The sequence below is a fragment of the Myripristis murdjan genome, chromosome 15 (genome assembly GCF_902150065.1).
Source record: "Myripristis murdjan chromosome 15, fMyrMur1.1, whole genome shotgun sequence".
NCBI classification, from domain to species: Eukaryota; Metazoa; Chordata; class Actinopteri; order Holocentriformes; family Holocentridae; genus Myripristis; species Myripristis murdjan.
The window spans coordinates 17,965,144-17,984,762 of record NC_043994.1 but is presented as its reverse complement, the minus strand read 5'-3'; the positions used below and the strand labels follow the sequence as shown (position 1 = coordinate 17,984,762).

Here is a 19,619-nt window from a genome sequence, read left to right as displayed (position 1 = left end):
ACATGTGTGCATCTATGAAAATGTGTGTGAAGTATGTGGTTGCACGGTTCAGGAGAGCGTCTGTCACCTCTACAGTGTGAAAGGTTGACCCAGTTTCTCGTGCGCTCCCCTCTGCCCTTTGTTCAGCGGATGAGTGGGGGTGCACAGTATACTGTACACACCCCATCTGTATTTGCCAGTCCTGTACACTGCACTGGACTGCATTTTTATATCATCTAAATATGTGTTACTAAAGGATTTTTAGCTTATCTATGATCACGTAAGCATTTTTGATGGTTTTACTTCTAAAAAAAATAAGCATAATTGTTTGTCTTCTTACAAATACTTTGAAACACACTAATACATCGTGGCAAGTGCAAATAGGGATATCATTAACATTTATAAGCATGTTTTGAACAGTGAATGCATTTAAATATTAAAGTTTTCCTTAAATATAGCATCTGTGAACTGTTGACATTAGTCGCAGTTGCACATTAAACTCAATCAGGTCTTTGTTTACACTATTACTGTGGTTGACGAGTGATTGCCACAGTACACAATCTCTCAGAGGTGCGCCTTTTCAATGCACGTGAACTCACTAACCCCTCTGCGCTGCAATCACGAGGTGTTTTTTCTTTTTTTTTTTTTCTTTTTTTGTCTCCTCATGTGCTTTGGCACCTAACTGTAGTTTTTTTTGGTGTGAAAGTGGCCCGAATGCAAGGACAGTTTGCAGCTTCTGCTGTCTGCTCTCTTATGTGGGACTGGGAGGTGTGTGATTGTTCACTCGCAAACACACACGGCCTCAGCGGCAGAGCAATCTGATCTAAAAAATAAATAAATAAATAAATAAATAAATAAATAAAAAATTCCCTCTCAATCCACAGCTTAGCATATCACATCATCGACTGATGCACCAAATCGCAGGGCTTTGTGTCAAATCCGCAACTGGGGGGAGGGAGGGGGAGAGGGTGAGGAGGGGAGATTAATGCAGTCACATGTTGTGGCAGAGCTTAAAACCTGTTGGGGGGAGGAGGGGACGGGAGAGAGAGAGCGAGAGAGAGCGAGAGAGAAAGAGAGAGAATGAGACGGGACGGGACGGAGAGGCAGAGGGGACCGGAGTTTAGCAGCCACAGGTTTATGGTGTGCTTTAGCTCAGGGGCTTTCGAACTTTTTCATTTACTTTCATTAAACCTCTGACCCACATTTGAAGTGATTTTCCTTTGTGGACCCCGTATGAAAAAAAAAATATTTTGGTTTGTGCTTAATTGTCCCAATGTCATATTGAACACTGGCAAATAGATTCAGGATGGTGAGATTAAAGTGTAATTTTAAAATAATCACTCCATACATTTTTTGTGATTATTTCGGTTGAATTAAATTACAGGGAAACCTGAGCAGATTCACTTGATTTATTTCAAAAACATGGGGAAGAGGTGAGAAATACTGGTGAATATATTGATTTATCTAAGCGTCATATCACTGATGCTGGGTTGATGTCAGTTTTCTTGTGTTGAAATGCTTGTGAAAGCCTCCTGAGGACCCCCAGGAAGCCCCTCAGGGACGCCAGAGGGCCCCCGGACCGCACTTTGAAACCCCTGCTTGAGCACCACTCCGAGCGAGGATATTTCACAGCGTGTCCTCCTGTTACAGCTGAGACTTTTCCCAACCCATGTTTTCCACGCCAAGGAGTCGATTTTAAAGGAATTGAGTGTGTTTTTTAACATTCGACGGCGCTGAGAACGGAGGTCGCATTTAGTATTCAGCATGCCAGTTGCTGGAAGTTTAAAAAAAAAAAAAAAAAAGTGTTTCAGCTGTTGCAAAAAAAAAAAAGAGCTGCACTTCAAATGGGGTTTTCATATTCCCAGCGGGGGCCACAACTAGTGCCTCCCTAAGCAGCTGCTGAGTGCTGCTAGCTGTAAAGGAGATGCTCGGTGGACTCAGGCCTCAGGCTGTTATCTGAGCTGTCTGGAGGCACACAGGCTCTGTGACAAGAGTCCCAGCTGAACTCAAGTATGTGTTTAACTGAGTGGGTGGTTTATGATGGTCTCTTATTAACAGGCTTGTGCGCTATTTCATTTATTACAGCGCTGTCATCGCTAAGGTGACCTCGTTGGTGTCTGTATTTGTTTATAATTGTGTGGTCGGCACAAGCGAAGGGTTGCATCACAAGGGAACCGGGGGGCTCAACACCCACAACACAGCTAATTAGGAGCCACCGCGCCAAACTAATTATCTGTTGCTCGGCTCTGTGACGTTCACATAAGTAATGACTTGTGTCATGCGGAAGAGTGGAACCCGAGGTGCGGCTAATGAGGAGATGTGGCTCCTGCTACAGTCACGCGAAATATTTCAACAAATGTTTCTATCTCCCTCTCTCTCTTTTTGTACCAGCCGCCCCCCCACTGTTTCCCTGTGTCTCCGGTTCTGTTTCTGTCTGCGTTCTCTCTCTCTCTCTCTCACTCTCTCATCTCCCTTCTCATTCATCATACATCCCTTAGGCTGGCCTCTGGTATTTTCTTACTAGCGATCTCAGATCTGCCTCTCACTGCAGTGCCTGCCGTCGCTCTCTGTTCCCGCTTTAACGCGAGCCTCTCGTAACAAATCTGTTTTAATGGGAGTGCCGTTCGGTTCAGACGCACAACCAGGAGGGTCACGGCGTGCGCATACAGCACAGAAAAATAATGGTCACTGTATGTCTCTTCCCATATCCTGTTTGGACATGCTGATGCAATTATGCCAGAGAATGAAGAGAGATGAGAGACAGATAGAGGAGAGGAGTGCGAAGGGAAGGGGAAACCACAAGCTCACATCCTGCTGATGAAAACACAGGCAGTTAGACTCACACGCACACACACACAAATACTTGTCATTCGTGCACATATATTCCACAGACTCACTGGTGTTTCTAGCCTCTCCCGCAGTCTCTTGCTTTACAGGCTACCTCAGTTTGATGTGGTTTTATTACACTCTCACACACACACACACACACGCATGCACGCACACTCACAAACACACACAGATGCTCCAGGCTGACACCGTGGGACTGTGGTTTTGCTGAGCTAATGCTCAGCCGCGTCCTGTTTATCCTGTCTCGTGTAAAGGAAGCAGTACACTGTCACTGCCCTGTCCACCTCATCAGATGACACCAACAGAACGTGCTAGATAAATATGCAGCTGCTCCTGTGGGCAAACGAGATGGTCAAATATGCTGCTAATTCCTATGTGGTTATTAAACAAATCACATTTCTTTACACTTTGCTCTTTTGGTGTCCCACGTCTCTGTGTAGCACAATTCCCATCTCCTCTCCTCCACTCTCCTCTCCCCTCCTCTCCTCCCAGATGCTGCTTGACTAGGTCTGGTCAGGCGTCTGTTATGTGGTGAGCCAGGCTCTCTACCGATTGTTGTTGCTGTGCATAGTTGGGATTTCTCATCTGGTTTTGCTCTCCTACCCAGCTGCCCACTCGGAGCTCCCAGTCAGCCTGCATTTCCTCTCTAAGTGGTTGCTGGACATTGACAGGGACAGGAAACCACATAAAGGCCAACATCCTCTCCAGTGGAATTCTTTCTAGGGGACATTTGATATAGGCCATCCTGCAGGGATGTCCCCTGACCTCTCAAGAGGGAGGATTCAGTCAATACAATGTGCACTCATACGTCTCTCGCTGTGTCGCATAAACGACCCTCCCTTTTGTCTCTCTGTGCGCTGTGTCTGTGTGTGTGTGCATGCTCTTACGAATTCAAGTTTGGGTGCTGGTAAAGCCACTTTCTCGACTTAATACTGCCAACATTTGATTTATGCGGTTCAAGAGAGATTATACTTTGGAGTTGAGGCTCGGCAGAGGAATCTCAGATATCTCCATCTGGGAAAGGGGATCTTGTGTGAACTTGTCTACTGTAACCTGTGCTTGAAAAAAAAAAAAAACTGGGTGGCCCCATTTTTCATAGCTGCATCCAGCAATGTGATCTGCCCTAAGCAGATCTTGGTGTGATTGTGCTATTTATTTCAGTGAAAGCTATTCAAAAGTAAACACTGCCCTGTGCCGTCTACCTCAGGCTAAACTCACTCTTTCTTGGCCGTCTTTGTTGTCATGCTGCATGTCATTTAGATGTTTTTTTTTTTTTTTCAATGCAGATCCACGAGCTTTACTCTTTCACCTGTCAGTCTAGCGCCTGTTTGTCTTCAGGCGTATGGATGTTTAACTGAAAACAAAGTGGTTTTGTTGAGCTGTTGTGGGTTTGCCAGTTTCAGAAATCATCCTCATTTTTAGATTCGCAGCCCTCATTTAAGAGCCCCGTCGAGGTCGCAATTTAAAGATGGGCCTAATGCATGTGTGAGCATGTTGTGTGCATCCATGCGCGCATTTGTGTTTTCTTTCCACGCCACACATCCTAAAATGCCGCCAGCGAGCTGGAAGAGAAATCCGCGATGGAATATAAAGTCTTTTCATGGTTCCATGCCGAGTGGAAGCTGACATGATGTTGACTCTCACCCCATCTATGCCACAATTTCAGAAGACACACAGCAGGATGTGATTTTCCACTCCAGTAGACACTGCTCTGTCAAATACATACAACAATATACATGCACATAGCTCTCTAAAAACATGTAGTGTCTCTTTTTTCCTACCTCCTCAATCTTGCTGCCTTGCACACGTAAACACTCCCTTTCTCACTCTTCTTGCAGATTTTTTGATATCCACAGTATGTTTTTCTGTCTTTTCTATTTGTGCATGAGGGTTATCACTGTTTTTTTCATATGATTTTATGCCTTAAGATACCTTTAGTGCAGTTTGTTTTTATACAGAGAAAGGAAAAACAAACCAGCTGGCATCCATGCTTGGTTAAGCTGTCAAAAGCAGAGGCGCAGGTACGCTAAGCTGCTGGTCATTGAACTGTATCGGTTGGGAAATGATACCACTTCACTTGAAGGGAAGGGTTCAGTGGCCTGCAGAGGTCATTTATAGACATAGAATGGATTTACAGAGAAAGAGAGAGAGAAAAGAGATGTGAGAGGCTCATTCCACTTAACCCCCCTCCACACACACACACACACACACACACACACACATCCTTCTCCGTCCATTAATTTCACTGATTTAATTCCTTCCCCACTCACCTCATTACCACTGTCTGATAGCTGTCACTCTTTTTGGCGTTCTCCGTCTCTTTCTGTGAGTCTCTCCTACTTTTTCACTTTTTTCCTGCTGTTTCTCCCTTTGCATCCTCTTTGCCATCTTCATGCGATGTCAGAGAATTATAACAGGAGATGATGAAGAGTGTGTGTTTTGGCTCCTTTTCAACAGAGTGAAAAACTGCCACCTAATGTGACTGTTTTGTAGCGTACCACTGCAGTGTTTCAGACACACAGCAGGGGGTTGCTTATATGGAAAATGAATCTCCAAACTAATCTCCCTTAATATGCTTTTAGAGCCGAGTAGCGCTCTGTTTTGCATGTAGGTGCCATTGCTGTGCACTGACAAATTATTGGTGGTTTGCATTGGAGGCAGTCCAGTTTAAAAGGGCTCACTGAAAACACCCTTCAACAGTCTTTATTGGCCAGAATCAATTCTGACTGTGTCAAACTGTCCTTGGTCCGGCTCTTCTCTGCCTCCCGGGACAGTGAATGATGATGCTTTTGCATTTCCTGCCAATTATATCAGCCCAAAAGCACTGTTTTCATACTCTGTGTGATTGTATTAACCTCTGGAAACAGACTGTGTTATTACAGCAGATTGAGGAACTGGAGTCTCTGACTGTCTCTGTGGCTGAGGGGGTTTCTAGGTGTTGTCTAATTGTGTCTCTGCTGTGTCTTGGAGGGTTCAGAGGATTGCCATTTCTTTTCACAAGTCAGGAGTTAGACACGGAGTCAAATTTATAAAGCGCTTTTCCAGTTAATGGAAAAATCCACCCTAAACCATTATTATAAAACATCCATTGCATCAATTTTTGTGGTCTGTGGGGTGTTTTCCTAATTTCTGTAACTAACTAGCCAAGCGTAGATGACGTGCAATAATGTCACATTGAGATTTCCCCGTCGTAGCTACAATTGCATGGATTTTAACGGGAAACAAATTTTCAATGAGCGTCTTTCCAGGGCTTCTTTCCAGAGTAACCATTTTGTACTGATGATGAACAATCATTAAATAATCACATGTAACCGTCAAACAGGGAGAAATCCTTTGCAGAAGAGGAAGCAATACAAGCCTCTCCACAGAGAGCAGCCACGATAGACCAGAAAAACAGTCCAGCCACAAAACATGTTCTGTTTTATAGCGAGAGGCCTGGTGCTTGACTGGGAAAACTCATTCTTTGGGGTCACTGTCATTACTGTTGTTATCACTGCTGTTTATTTTGCTCGCCACCAAACACGTAAAACCAACCGCTGACAGCAACAAGCCAGGCAAGTCTGCCGTTTGCTGCTGAACGTCATTCTGGGAAATGTAGGAAACACTAACTGAAGGAGAAGGAGGTGAGGCAAGTTGAGGAAAAATGGATACAAAAAAATAAGTGAATGACTTCATCACAGAAGAGCTCCTGGGGTCAGTACATGCATACACAGCAGACTGATGACACGTAACCATGTAAGAACTTAGGGCGGTGGATTTTTCCGTAAACAACAAGACGTGTTTCTGTCTAAGTCAGGTTACAGTTCATAAATCCAGTCCATTCTTTATGTATTCTTTGTAAAAAAAAAACCCTATCTGTGTCTTATAACTAAAAAAAAATGCACAAGGTGAAAGGTTGCAAGCCTGACAAGCAATTCTCATTTGAGACCCTGACCTGCTGTGCAAAATCCCATTTGTGACTCATCGCAGTCCTCTGTGCAGTTTGTAACTGTTGCTCGCAGGCTCGCACAGATGGTGCTTCGACCAATCTGACTGATTGTAGGCCTAGGTTTATATTTTGAGAAGCTGCTGACCTCAAACACAAACCTATCTTTGTACTCCACGCCGCCTCAGGCAGAAGGCTGGTGTGAGATGGTGCAGAAATCTGGAGGAAGTACTTGGTAGCAAGATGGAAACTGATAATATCCTCTGATGTGAAATTTGTCAACAAAATAATCTCTGGCTGATTAAATGTCTGGCTGATAATTTTCTAATTTGTTGCCCTGGTTTATTCTATCCGTTGTGTTTCTCGGTCATGCCTTCTTTGTATCGCAGTCTTCAGTGGCTGTTGACTGAATTGATAACGAATGGCTGCTCTACTTTCATTGACATTAAAATGTTTACTTTGTCCTGTGTTAATAATATTAATGTGCAAGAAACAGTCTAATTGCAGTGTTGACTTTCATTATGGATAATGTAATGCATGTATTAAGCACTTTAAATTTAGATTCACCATAAAATTATAATAATTGGAGAATATGTGGTAGTTGTAAGTTAGTCTTAACAATAATGGCTGGTTAAACAAACAATATTCGCATAAAAGCACAATCTCACTTAAAATGACAACACAGAAAAGGCAAATTTACATCCAAATGACTAAGTGAAGCAAAACAACGACAGCTAAATGTTATGTATGGCCACTGTAAGCTGTCAAAAGATTGCATTTTTCCAGGCATTTCGCACTTCACCATGCGCTCCTAAGTGGCTCGAATAAGAGTCAGCAATCTTACGTTTAAGATGGTGTAGGCAGTTATACATTTGTTATGCAGGTCCATCTCTCCCACTGCTTTATATATTCTGCATAATAGATGGCACATCCTTGAAAAAATCCTGTTGAGAATAAAAAAACGTTCTGTGCAGTGGACACGTCTCAAAGAGGCACGGTTTGGTTGGGGAAAAAAAGGTTTTAGTTTCTGCAGTCTGAGATGACCCCGCCTGCCTGTGGGCTGAGAATCAACGGGGATCTCTGAAAGATGTAGCGACCTCGCCATACATGACTTCTTCTTCTCCTTCACTTTCTCTCGTAAGCCGCCCTTTTCACAGGCCGGAGTCTTCAGGGTCCAGTCTAAAGTTGTGCTATCAAAGGCAGGGCCTGTTAACAGACCCGCAGGAGAAGTGGAGAAAGACAGACACAGCAGACTGTGAAATCTTAGCCCTTCCTTATCAGAATTATGCATGAGCCTTGAGAGTGCCTTTTGTAGTCTACTGTCAGGGAGTGGATGAAGGTGACCTCCAAACCCTATAGGTAGCACACTTTGGGAGAAAGATGGGATGGAAAAAGAAAGCGAGTGGAGAAAAAGAGGGGACGCGTGGAGACTCTCTTCCCGGAGCAAAACTTCCCTCCTCCTCTTTCTCTGCTGTCATCTGTCCTCAACTTCTAATCACTCCAGCCTATTAGAGTCATCGGCCCATTTGTGGCCTTGTTATTTACCCAGAAACCCTCAGTCTTGGAATATCTGCTTGTTACTCCATGTTTGGCCAAGGAGGAAGGATTAAGGCTCAAGGATCATCAATTTGTCTTTTGCTTTTTCTCTCTTTCCCCAGCCTCCATCTGTGTAAAACTGAATTTTTATCTGCTCCAACAACAATCTGACAACTGATTTGCTCTGCATACCGCATCCGTCAAGTGCTGTTATGTTCCATTTTGCAGGAATATAGAAGGGATAATGAAATGGAGATGGAGAGGGAAAGCTCCCATGGTTTTAAGTCAGTTGTTTAAGTCAGTTCAAGTCTGAGTGGTTTGATAGAGTCTTTGCCTTTTTTTTGTTAGCGGTAAGGCAAGAAGTGCGTGAGATGCCTATTAAAGTAAGAGCGGCGAACAGGTGCTGGTGCACAAAACTTTGTGGAAAGATTAGTCACGGGCCAAGAAGGAGCAGATTAACTTCTCATGCTGATTGGGCAAAAAGGGGGCAGGCGGTGGGCGCTGCCGATCTCAAAAAGGCATCAAACGTCCAAACGGATTCACGTCAACATCGCAGAGTTTTGTGTGGTCATGGGGCAGGGAAGAGCTGATCAACCTTTCATGCCGATTGGACAGAAGGGGAGTGTGGAGGCGGGTGTGGCCTGTCACAAAAAGGTGCATAACTCCAGCGAGAGAAAAGGACGAATAGACAAAAATTTACTTTGGTCAGCTGCTATGTGACACGCAGCTGTTTAATGTTTGAATTTCTTAAACAAAAGTGTGTGTCATGGAACTGGAATCTGCATAAGCTGCATAGCATTGGCATCATCTTTCTAGTCAAACTTTATTTTCTTATAGTTAAACATTTCATTATAAGACAGACTTATCACCATACTACCACAGTGCCTAGTAAAGATTTGTCACATTAAACCAAAACACCAGTCTGTTCCAACTAAAGCTTATGTGAAAACTCTTAACAATAACTGTTAACCTTCAGAAATACAGTACAGGCCAAAAGTTTGGACACACCTTCTCATTCAATGCGTTTTCTTTATTTTCATGACTATTTACATTGTAGGTTCTAACTGAAGGAATCAAAACTATGAATGAACACATGTGGAGTTATGTACTTAACAAAAAAAGGTGAAATAACTGAAAACATGTTTTATGTTCTAGTTTCTTCAAAATAGCCACCCTTTGCTCTGATTACTGCTTTGCACACTCTTGGCATTCTCTCGATGAGCTTCAAGAGGTAGTCACCTGAAATGGTTTTCACTTCACAGGTGTGCCTTATCAGGGTTAATTAGTGGAATTTCTTGCTTTATCAATGGGGTCGGGGCCATCAGTTGTGTTGTGCAGAAGTCAGGTTACTACACAGCCGACAGCCCTATTGGACAACTGTTAAAATTCATATTATGACAAGAACCAATCAGAAGGTGTGTCCAAACTTTTGGCCTGTACTGTATATGTAACCAGGATAAAATGAAGCTAAGTATACATATCACACTTCAACGTTTACAAAACTACAATGTAATGATCTTGTTTTGTGCAGAAGTTGGTGGTATGATCGTCACATTTTTTCACGTCATGTGACAGGCGTAATCTTTCTTTCTTTTTTTTCTTTTTTTTTTAATATCAGCAAAATAACTCATGAATGCGTACAGAGTTCACTGTTTCTGTCACCCGTGTCTGCCCCGGTTTCTGTGCTCTTGCCGATCATGCTCTGCCTTTAGGTCGTGTTCGCTGCAGCGGCGGGACAGTGAGAGTTTTGCAGTCACCACGAGGCTGGAAGATGAACACCCTGCACACGCTGTTTGTGACTGGGGATAATAGCCAAAAGCCCGCCGCTGACATTTCAGTTTATCAAAGTGACAGGAAATTACATATAGACATTTTTCAGTTTCTGTGCGTTCTTCTGATAAGATGTCAGCTCTTTGCCTCATCAGATAATGGTGCGAATTTTTTTTTTTTTTTTTCCCCGCAAAATTTCTCTGTGCCACATCGACTGTCAGAGAATTAGGAGCGTGGGACATCAGAGAATGTGTGTGTAATTCCTCTTGCATGGATGTCCTAGATGTGTGTTTATCTCCACTGACCACAAATCCATAGCTCTTTGCTCCCGCTGAGATGAGTAATGATGTGATGATGGCATGCCACTAGTTCAAAGGGCAAGCGTGTGTGTGTGTGTGTTTATGTTTACGTTTGAGTGCAGGCATATGTGCATTATTTAATCACTGCCGGCAAAGATTTTTAAATTGCAAAGCGAGTTAAGTTTTCCCCGTATAGATGGGAGGGTGTATGTGTTCGTATGTGACTGCAATGCACGGTGCGAGCATCTTGTCTGGTTTATATATCCTCGGGCGTTTGGTGAAGCAGGAGGAAAATAAGGATGGAGGTGAAGCAGGGAGAGAGAGAGAGAGAGAGAGAGAGGGAGAGGATGATGGAGAGACTTACCACATAGTCCTCTATCACCATGGCAACTAGGGACGGCTGGAGACACAAGCGAGGTGCTGGAGTAATTAAGAATGGAAAGCATGCCCCACTGTGGCATAATGTGTGTGTGTGTGTGTGTGCGCAGTCCTCATGGCTCGCGAGTTTCTGGCGACAAGGTTAATTTGCGCTGTGTTCGGACAACGATGTCATAGGTACGTGTTTAGCTGCTTCTTTACAGGCGCGACAAAGTTCTCATGGTCAAGATGGCCTGACTCAACACACTCCAAGTGCAGTGTGTGCCTATATGTGTGTGTTCTGTACTCTGTACGTGTGTGTATAACCAAACTCCATCCCCACCGAGCTGCTTTCCGCCTCTTGAGAGTTGTCCACTCTCGTGTCCTGCCAGACTCTTGTTGCACCAATTAAACATGTCCGACATCTCAGGCTCGATGGTGTTGGAGCCGCCGAGAGATGTAGCTGTGGTGGTTCTGATCAGAGAGAGACAAGCTGGGAGTAAGACGTTGCTACGCCTGTCGTAGTCTATGATTATATGTCTTCATTGATTAAAAAAAAAAAAAAAAAATGTATTTTATCACCTAAGGCTGGTTGATGAGGATAAACTCAATCAAATATCACTATCATTAGCAGCGTTTCCACAAAACATAGGAATTAATTGCAAGCGAATTTTAAGTGGAGGTGTGCATGTTTTATTCAGCAAATGTTTCCATCACAGATTATTGCATCTTTTTACCAAATAAAAAATAAACACACATCAAGTGAGCATATAATCTTAACGTTGAATTTTTGATACTTCATTTGAGATTTGGCATTTCCATCAAGCATTTTAATTTCATATGGCATTATAAGCATAAAAAAAGGTTGATGGAAGCAACGTTGCTGACTCAATATTGACAATATCTACTCTCATATCACAGTATCAGTATATTATTTAAATGGCCCTATGCAGAATGCAAGGTGCTCATTTCTCACTTTCACAGTGTGTCTCCTTTGGGTTTATTTCCTGCAAGTGCTCTGCTTCAGAAGGTCAAATGTGTAATGCCTTTGTGCATATTTGAGTGTTGCTAAACAGCTGGTCATTGTACAGCAGGATTCACAGCAAATAAAGCACCATACCAAACCCAATTATAGCCCATATGCCGCTTGTCAGTGTGCACTTATGCTTTCGCTGACTGGAGACGGCACATATTCTTTGTGACTGTATATGAATATCAAATTATTGAAGTTGCCTCTTTTTTTTTTTTTTTTTTTCCCGTCTCTTACAGAATGAAAAGCCTCTGGGTCATTCTGCCAGCCGGTCCAGCAATATTTCAAAGGTAAGCACACATAAATGGGAAATATGAATGAGTGAAGTGCGAGACCCCAACAGAGAGAATGAGAGAGGGAGAGAGAGAGAGAGAGAGAGAGAGAGGGGAAATAAAGACAGGAGAGCTGCTCTGAGGAGAGCTGAGCTGTGAAGGGAGGGAAAGATCGACAGACGAGTGAAACATGCTGCGGAGGGAGAGTAGCTGATAGATAACCTGCCTGTCTCACATAGCCCTAATCAGAGCGGCCTCTCTGATCACCGCTTAGAGAACAGACGCATTTTTACACCTCACCTCCCCGGCCCGGCCAGGCTCACCGTCAGGCGGGCTTCCCCTCTCTCTCTTTCTCTCTCTCTCTCTCTCTCTTGCTCTCTTGCTCCCTCTCGCTCCATCTCTCCCTGAGGCGAAGCTGCTGCCTGTGTTGAATCTGGCTCCAGGGTCACAATCCCGGTTCTCCTGAGCCTCTTACAGGATAAACCTTTTACTTTTGCTAATAGATGTCAGGTTCGCCTCATCACCACCGGCAGCTATCTTTAAGCTCGGAGTCAGTTGGTCCTCAAGCATGACCAAAAAGGAGGTTATTGTACCGTGGTAACAACAATAATTTTCAGGGCCGCACTCGAGTGTAAAGGTTCAACTATTAATGTTCCATAGGACAGTATTACTCACTGCCTGCTGCAGCCTATTTAACTCCACACTACGGTGTTGTCGCTACAGTGTTTTTCAGGCCTGTGTACCAGAAAAATCCCAGCGCACATATGGCATATTGGTGTGATTGTCTTCAGTCGGAGGGCGCAGCAGGCGCTCTGCAATTTTTTATTTGTGTTCAAGTTTTTGTTCACTCTATATTCAAGACTTAAAGGGATCACAAGAGGATGAGCTCGCTGTGCATGATTTTATTGCTGCGCTTTATCTATCTGCGCTTGGAGAAAAATTTGACTGTGGTATCATGACTGTTTTTTTTTTGTTGTTTGTTTTGCTTTGTTTTTTTTTTTTTTTTTTTTTTTACCACAAGAGACCCATTTATTGAAATCTTCCTGCAGGCTTCCCAGGTGGTCTCCTTGTAGCCTGTTGCTGAGGTTTAACCTACAACAAGTTATTTTTGCTTTATTTAGTAAATTCCTATAATGAGCATGTAATTTATCCGATGATAGGCACCACAATTTAAGTTTGGACATCCTCCTTTTAAATTCAGCCATGGTAATTTTGTACAGTGCACCTTTAAATTAGCCCTGAAGAGCAGATCTGTGTTGCTACCAGCAGCAGTCATGAGCTGTGTTTAGCCCGGTGCCCTGCTCATGATAGAGAAATTGCAAATTATTTGATTAGCCATTGAAAGGCACAGCATGTGGCACAGAAGCTCTGAATGGCACGGTTAATGTCTGTGTGGTCAGTGGTACTTTTTCATTAGAAAAACAAGACGTGAATGATTTTGTCGGTCAAGCCCGTACAGCTGCAGGAAAACCACTGCACTGACTGACTCCTGACCTCTCATTCAAAAATGTATTGATTGTTGCACCGATCAATCGATCGAGTTGATAGTTTCAGTCGGCTCAGCAGTTTGCCGGATGGCAATTTGCAAACACAGAGTGGTTAAATGTAAATGTGTGTGTATTTGTGTGTAAATCTCAGGACGAGACAATTGAACTTTCAGGAATCCAGACAGATCATGAGCAGTAAATGTAAAATATACAACTATGAGTTAATTCCTTATTGTAGAGTGTGTCAGAAAAGTCTAGTATTACAGTAACACTTTTTTTGCGCCAGCACATTTGAATGTTTTCCAAATTTCCCAGGATAGTTCAGTCCATCAGTAGCCAAATGGTTAAAGAAAACTATTAATATTATGACTGGAAATGTGGTTTGAATTGCTTTGCTGATTGGGAAACCTTGGCATGCCTCGTCCCCACCTTTGGCAGTTGTTGTCTAAGCCTCCAGCTGAACAAGCGAAACAGCTCAGTGATATTTTATAACACACCATCACCCTGCGACGTCTTCCCCAGTGAGCTACTTAAATAAGGATACGATCTGTGAGGGTACAAAGGATGATTTTCTGCAGGTGTACTTTTACAAGCTCACAGCTGTTAGCAGTAGTAGGCAGGGCAGGGTGGAAGATGCTCACATTTTCTAGCAGTCACTCAAATTTTCCCATGGCAACGCTGCTTGCATTGATTGTGTTAAATCTTTTTTTTTTGTGGGGAAAAAAATGAAAATGTCAATAAATATATTGTTGAAAATTCCCGTTGCTGAAATCATGTAAAATGTAGGTTAAGTACATTTAGGTTAATGTACATTAGGTACAATATGTGTCACTGTAACATGTACAGCATGTCTGTAGATCCTGCTGATGAAATTATAGTAACACTGACATCTCTTTTTATTTTATTATTGTTTTTTATTTTATTTTATTTTGTTTATTTTTTATTGAATACTGCATGAGTCCCAGAGTCATCATAAGGACACCATAACAAGCGAACTCATGCCGCTGCTCTTCATGGTATTGAAGCAAATCAAATCACATCAAATTATCGTTCCAGATCAACACTAAACATGAATGCGCTCGTGAAATGAGTGACCTCTCTAATTAGGATTTGAAATTCACTTCCAGTCTGTCTAAGAGGGAGAGATTCTCTTAACATCTGCAGTTAGCAGAAGCACCGTATATACTCACAGCTCAAGCATCCGAGGAGGCATCAAAGTAGGATGACTCATTATGTAGCCTCTCCATGTACGTAATGATTTGACAGATTACTCATGGTCCTTTGGTTTCGAGCTTTGATTTTTTTTTTTTTTTTTCCCACATAGAGGAATATTGAACTGTTTTAAGAATAACGTGAACTCTTAAAACTGGGTGGTTTCCTTTCAGCTAAAGATGAGTCAGAAAAACAATTGAAAAGCGCATTAAGTACCCAGTGAGTGCTAGCATCCGTTCTTTAATATCTATTGTGACACATAGCGCACACACACACACGCAATCGTACAATCATCTTCCAACAGGAAAACAAGCTATCAAGGCAACATAGATCAATTGTTTCATTAAGACAATGATATTTTCTCCATCAATGAGCTTCTCTCCAAACAGCAGCAAATGTGTTATTGTTTGTTGGCTTCATATTTGTTCATTCATGGACTTCGCCACTCAACAGATGCCATTCATCAGGCAATATAGGAAGAAATAACCTTGGAAAAGAAGTTTTAAGGAAACATGAACAAGAGCGGTGTTGCGAGCGAAAACAAGTCACTCATATAATTTCATGATGGCAAAAGCAGCTCTAGAAACTTTCATCTCAGCACTGACTGTGGGCTGAGGATGGCCCACTGATTTGGTGTTAGTTGAGGTTCCACTTGGCGAGGTCATGAGGCTTAGCTGTAGCCGCTTCTCTCTTTAGAGCGCTGCCAGGGAGTGTGTGATGCCTCCCACACTGTTTTGGAAGGTATTAAAGTATTACATTCGCGATAGAGACACAGAGCGCCGACCCACCACTCAGCGGGCTGCACTTGACCAGTCAGCCAAACATCTGGTGGTGCTCTAATATTTTGAGCTGCCTGAATTTTGCAGCATTTTAGGCTCATTTGCTGCAGCGCACCACGCAGGTCTGTGCTCCTGGTCTCTACAGGAGCAGCTCAGTGGGTCTCCCCGCCGCTCAGCAGTCCACCCCTGCTCTCACCAAGAACTTAGCCAGGCTGCTTCTTTGCAGAAGTTAATTGCTGATCTTTTGAACTGCCAAAAAATGGTCTGTTATTCTTTCTTTGTTGTTTGACTCATTCTCACATTATTCTCACCACATTGCTCATTTTAATGTGTTGCTGCTGCAGCTGGCAACTTGAATCAAAATGCTATGTTTTCATTTTGGGGGCAAAATGTCATTCCACTAGACAAAAGAAGGGTCTTCAAAAGTCAAGTTAAAAAGCCTTTAATGCATTTGCTAGTGCAAAACTTACATATGACACTCTTTTTTTATTGTTCATTGAACTAGCGAATGTATTAAAGGCTTGGACCTTTAATACACTTTTTCCCAGTGTTTATTGTTAAGACCCATCCAAAGACCACCTTCATCAGTACTTTTTCTTTGTCTTCACAAACTGAACCCCTGAAATGAACTCCTAGTTTGTTTATTTTTTTTCTACAGGGAAAATGTCATTACTTGAGGGTCCAGGGCCTCAGGTTCCCAAGATCATATGTTCCTAACATCTTGTCTGTGTTCCCTTAATACAGAAAGAATATTTTTATGCCTTTGTTATTTTAACAAAAATGCATCATCTGATAGCATGTGGTGAGTAAATAACATCTGAAATGGTTTTTCAGGGCGAGCTGCTTCCAAGGATAGTCTCTTACTCAGACACTTTTTTATTAACGTTACAAAAACATTAGCAAAGTTGGCATTAGCTCTGGCATGAGCAATTGAACATGAACAACAGAAACATGCACAATTCCCTTGGCATAAAACAAAAGAATAATGCCCGTAATGTCCTCTGGTGTATTGACTGTTAAGTTAATAATATCTGAAATGGGACATAAATATGTTCCCATTACTTAGCAGTACCTGAAAACCACAGATGACTCTGTGCTCATAAATGTGGCTCTTTTGTCGGTAAAGGTTATAAGGTGATTCCTGTCTTTGATACTAATCTCTATTGTCCTTTTCCTGTAAGACAGCAATCACTCTGGGAGGGTAAATGTCAGGTTCCTCAAATGGTGGATCTCTCATTAGGGAACAAAACTCGACAAAGTTTTACCACAGAAACATGTGCATGAAGTTTCTGTTATTACTACCAAGCAAATTGATGAGGGAAGTGGATTTTTTTTTTTTTTTTGGTCTTGTCCAAAACCTGGTTCTATTACTCTTACTCTGAAGCATCTGTGCTGATTGCCAGTTTCTGAAAGGTCACACAAGCTCCCGTCGGAGCAGATGGATAGGCATGATTTAAGACAGCTTTAAGTGCCAGAAAAATGATTGGCCAATCACCGCTTCCACTTGGCCTTCTGCACAACTGCTGCTACCCAATCACCCTGATTAGGGTCTAATGCCAAACTCTCTCTCGATAAAGAAGCACTTTTTATTTAACTTCCATTTTCTCCGCTAGTAGCTTATGATCTGATATGAAAATAAATAGATCTTATTTGGCAGTGGATTTCCTGTGCTTGGTGTCAGTGGAGGAGATCCGGTTTGTGATTGAATTTCCCAAACGTTAGCTCTTGCTCGCTGCTTTAATACGCTGCCGGTGTGTAATTGTGGGAACTAGGCTTGGCAGAGACTGATTCCTTTCACTCCTTGCATGTCCTGGTAGCCTGGCGTAGGTCACTCACAACTGGGATTACTTCACACACCCTTTAGCCATGATTGCATTGAAATGCTTGCTGTTCAAACATGGAGTGATAACAGAAGTCAGAGTTGCATACACAACATGATTGGAGTTGCACAATGAACAGAAGGTGGCATTCAGGATGTTCATCAGATGGTTTTTAACTTGATAATGTCAGTCTAGCTTGTATCTAAGGACATGTTGCTTTCTGTAAATGTTCTGATTGGCTTGAAATACAACGACACTGGTGTCTACTTAATAATAATAATTATATTAATTCACATATTCTTGAGATTTGGGACAAATCATGTCCTACAAAAACAAACAAACAAAAAAAACCTTATGATTGTTGCTTAAAACAACTAATTCAGTCCAAATTTTGTATCATAAACTGTCATATTAGTGTTTTATGGAATTTATTTGACGTTTGGGGCTCACTGCAGGCTGCAGAGGGCCCGACCCAAACCCGGTTTGAATGAAAGAATTAGAGCCCAACGTGTCCCGTGGGTTGGAGACACTTTGGGCTGTAATCTGTAATCTTAGGGTCAGACTTTGATTTCAAACTCTAATTGAAATCAGAATTTTTAGCAGTGCCAACACAGAAAATGCGGTATTTAGAGTTTCTTTTTAGAAACGCTGTCATCTTATAAATTGCCCTGCTATTTGTATCCCTTCAGAGAGCCAGCTCATTCATGCCGTCTTTCTCTGAGATATCTGTGGCGTGGTAAGAGCTTCTCACTGGACTGGAAGGCATTGAGCTATTGTTCCTGTTAGGCTTTAAAAGGTTACACTTGAATGGCCTCTAAAATCTGAAAATAGGAGTCTTATCTGTCTCCAGGTAGAGAAAGCGATCAGTGACTTAAAAGTGGATGCCAAGGAAATAGTGAAAATGTGAGAAAAGCGGTGTGAGATAAATTTGAGAAGGAAAAGAGAGTAAAACAAGTAGAAAAATGGATCATTCATATATAAATGGAAAAACAGACAGAACAGTAAAACCAGGCGATACGACAATTAATTACCCTGAAATATCCAGTTGGTGGCTGGGTCTTTGTTTGTCTTACCAAGCACAATGAACACGTGTTCATTAAAGGCAGATCATAATATGAGGCATGCTTATATCTCATTTGCACATCCAAACCAAGACACCACAGCTGAATTTGGTAAATAAACAAAGTTGAAACACTACACATTGGATACACATTAAACTGTGCACAGGTTTTTCAGAAGGTTGTAGTGGTAAGGTCATGGCCGCCTGATTCATGGTTTCAGTAGCTCTATGAAATATTAAGCAGCGTAAACACTGTTTTGGTTGGTTATTAAGTGCAGGCATTCATTTATCAATCAATAAAGGCCCTCCTAATGTTTAGAAGACGTCTGATGGCGAATGAGAGGGAAAAGAGTAGAGCAAATGTCAGCCATATGGTCTGTTTTGCAGTTAATCATTACTCCCCCCACCCCCCTCTGTGTTATCACCCTGCTGTTTCATTTCGTACAGTAACCATATAGTTTGTTATCTTGAAGGCTGCGCAAACTCAGTGACAACATCAATGATTAACAGAGACAAGACGGCACTTAAGGGACGTGGAACGTTTATGTTGACACAAGTCAAATAAAAGAAGGAAGGACGACACAGTCACATCCTCATACATCCTCGTTTTCCTGCTTTTAATAAGCTGCCGGTGAAGTGTAGGGCTGAAGGCGCACGTTCCACTTACGTAGTTAAACACAGTGTCAATTGCCTTGTACTGCTCTGCTACTTTGATCTATTGTTTTATTTTTTTTATTTTTTTTAAGTCTTTTCCTCGCTCCAAGACACAACTCCCTTTTCAGTGCTGTATATGTATTCCACACTGGTAGCCCAATCTCCTGCCGGTGCTCAAACAGCAGCCTTGAACTATAACACAATAGCCACTTACAACGAAAGAGAGAAAGAGATACATAGAAACAACGGGGTGGCAGCTGATAGAGAGAGAGAGGGATAAATGGAAGAATCTGGTGAAACAGCAACCTTGAACTTCAACTGTTTAAAGAGCTACAACAAGATAACCGTAAGAATGAGAGAGAGAGAGGGTGTGTGTGTGTGTGTGTGTGTCTCTGTGGACTTGTGAACCTACGCTGTGTATGTCTTTGTGTGGAAGTGAGACAAAGATAAAGGGAAGCCACACTGTAGAGAGAGAGAGAGAGAGAGATGGTGAAGGGCAGAGATGGACATTGAATACTTTATTGATTTGTGTCAGGCCATCCTGCTATAAATTCACCCTTAGTTACAGATGGAATCGATACGTAATTAGTTT

General features: G+C 42.4%; 1 protein-coding gene across 5 annotated transcripts in view; it reads left to right on the top strand.

The window, feature by feature from the left end:
- marchf8 (membrane-associated ring finger (C3HC4) 8) overlaps window positions 1–19,619 on the top strand; it is a 95,801-nt gene that overhangs the window by 59,532 nt on the left and 16,650 nt on the right. For all 5 annotated transcript variants that reach the window (XM_030069892.1, XM_030069894.1, XM_030069896.1 and 2 more), the window contains one exon: window positions 11,983–12,033. In XM_030069892.1, coding sequence (XP_029925752.1) covers window positions 11,983–12,033 — 51 coding nt within the window. The remainder of the gene's footprint in view (window positions 1–11,982; window positions 12,034–19,619) is intronic.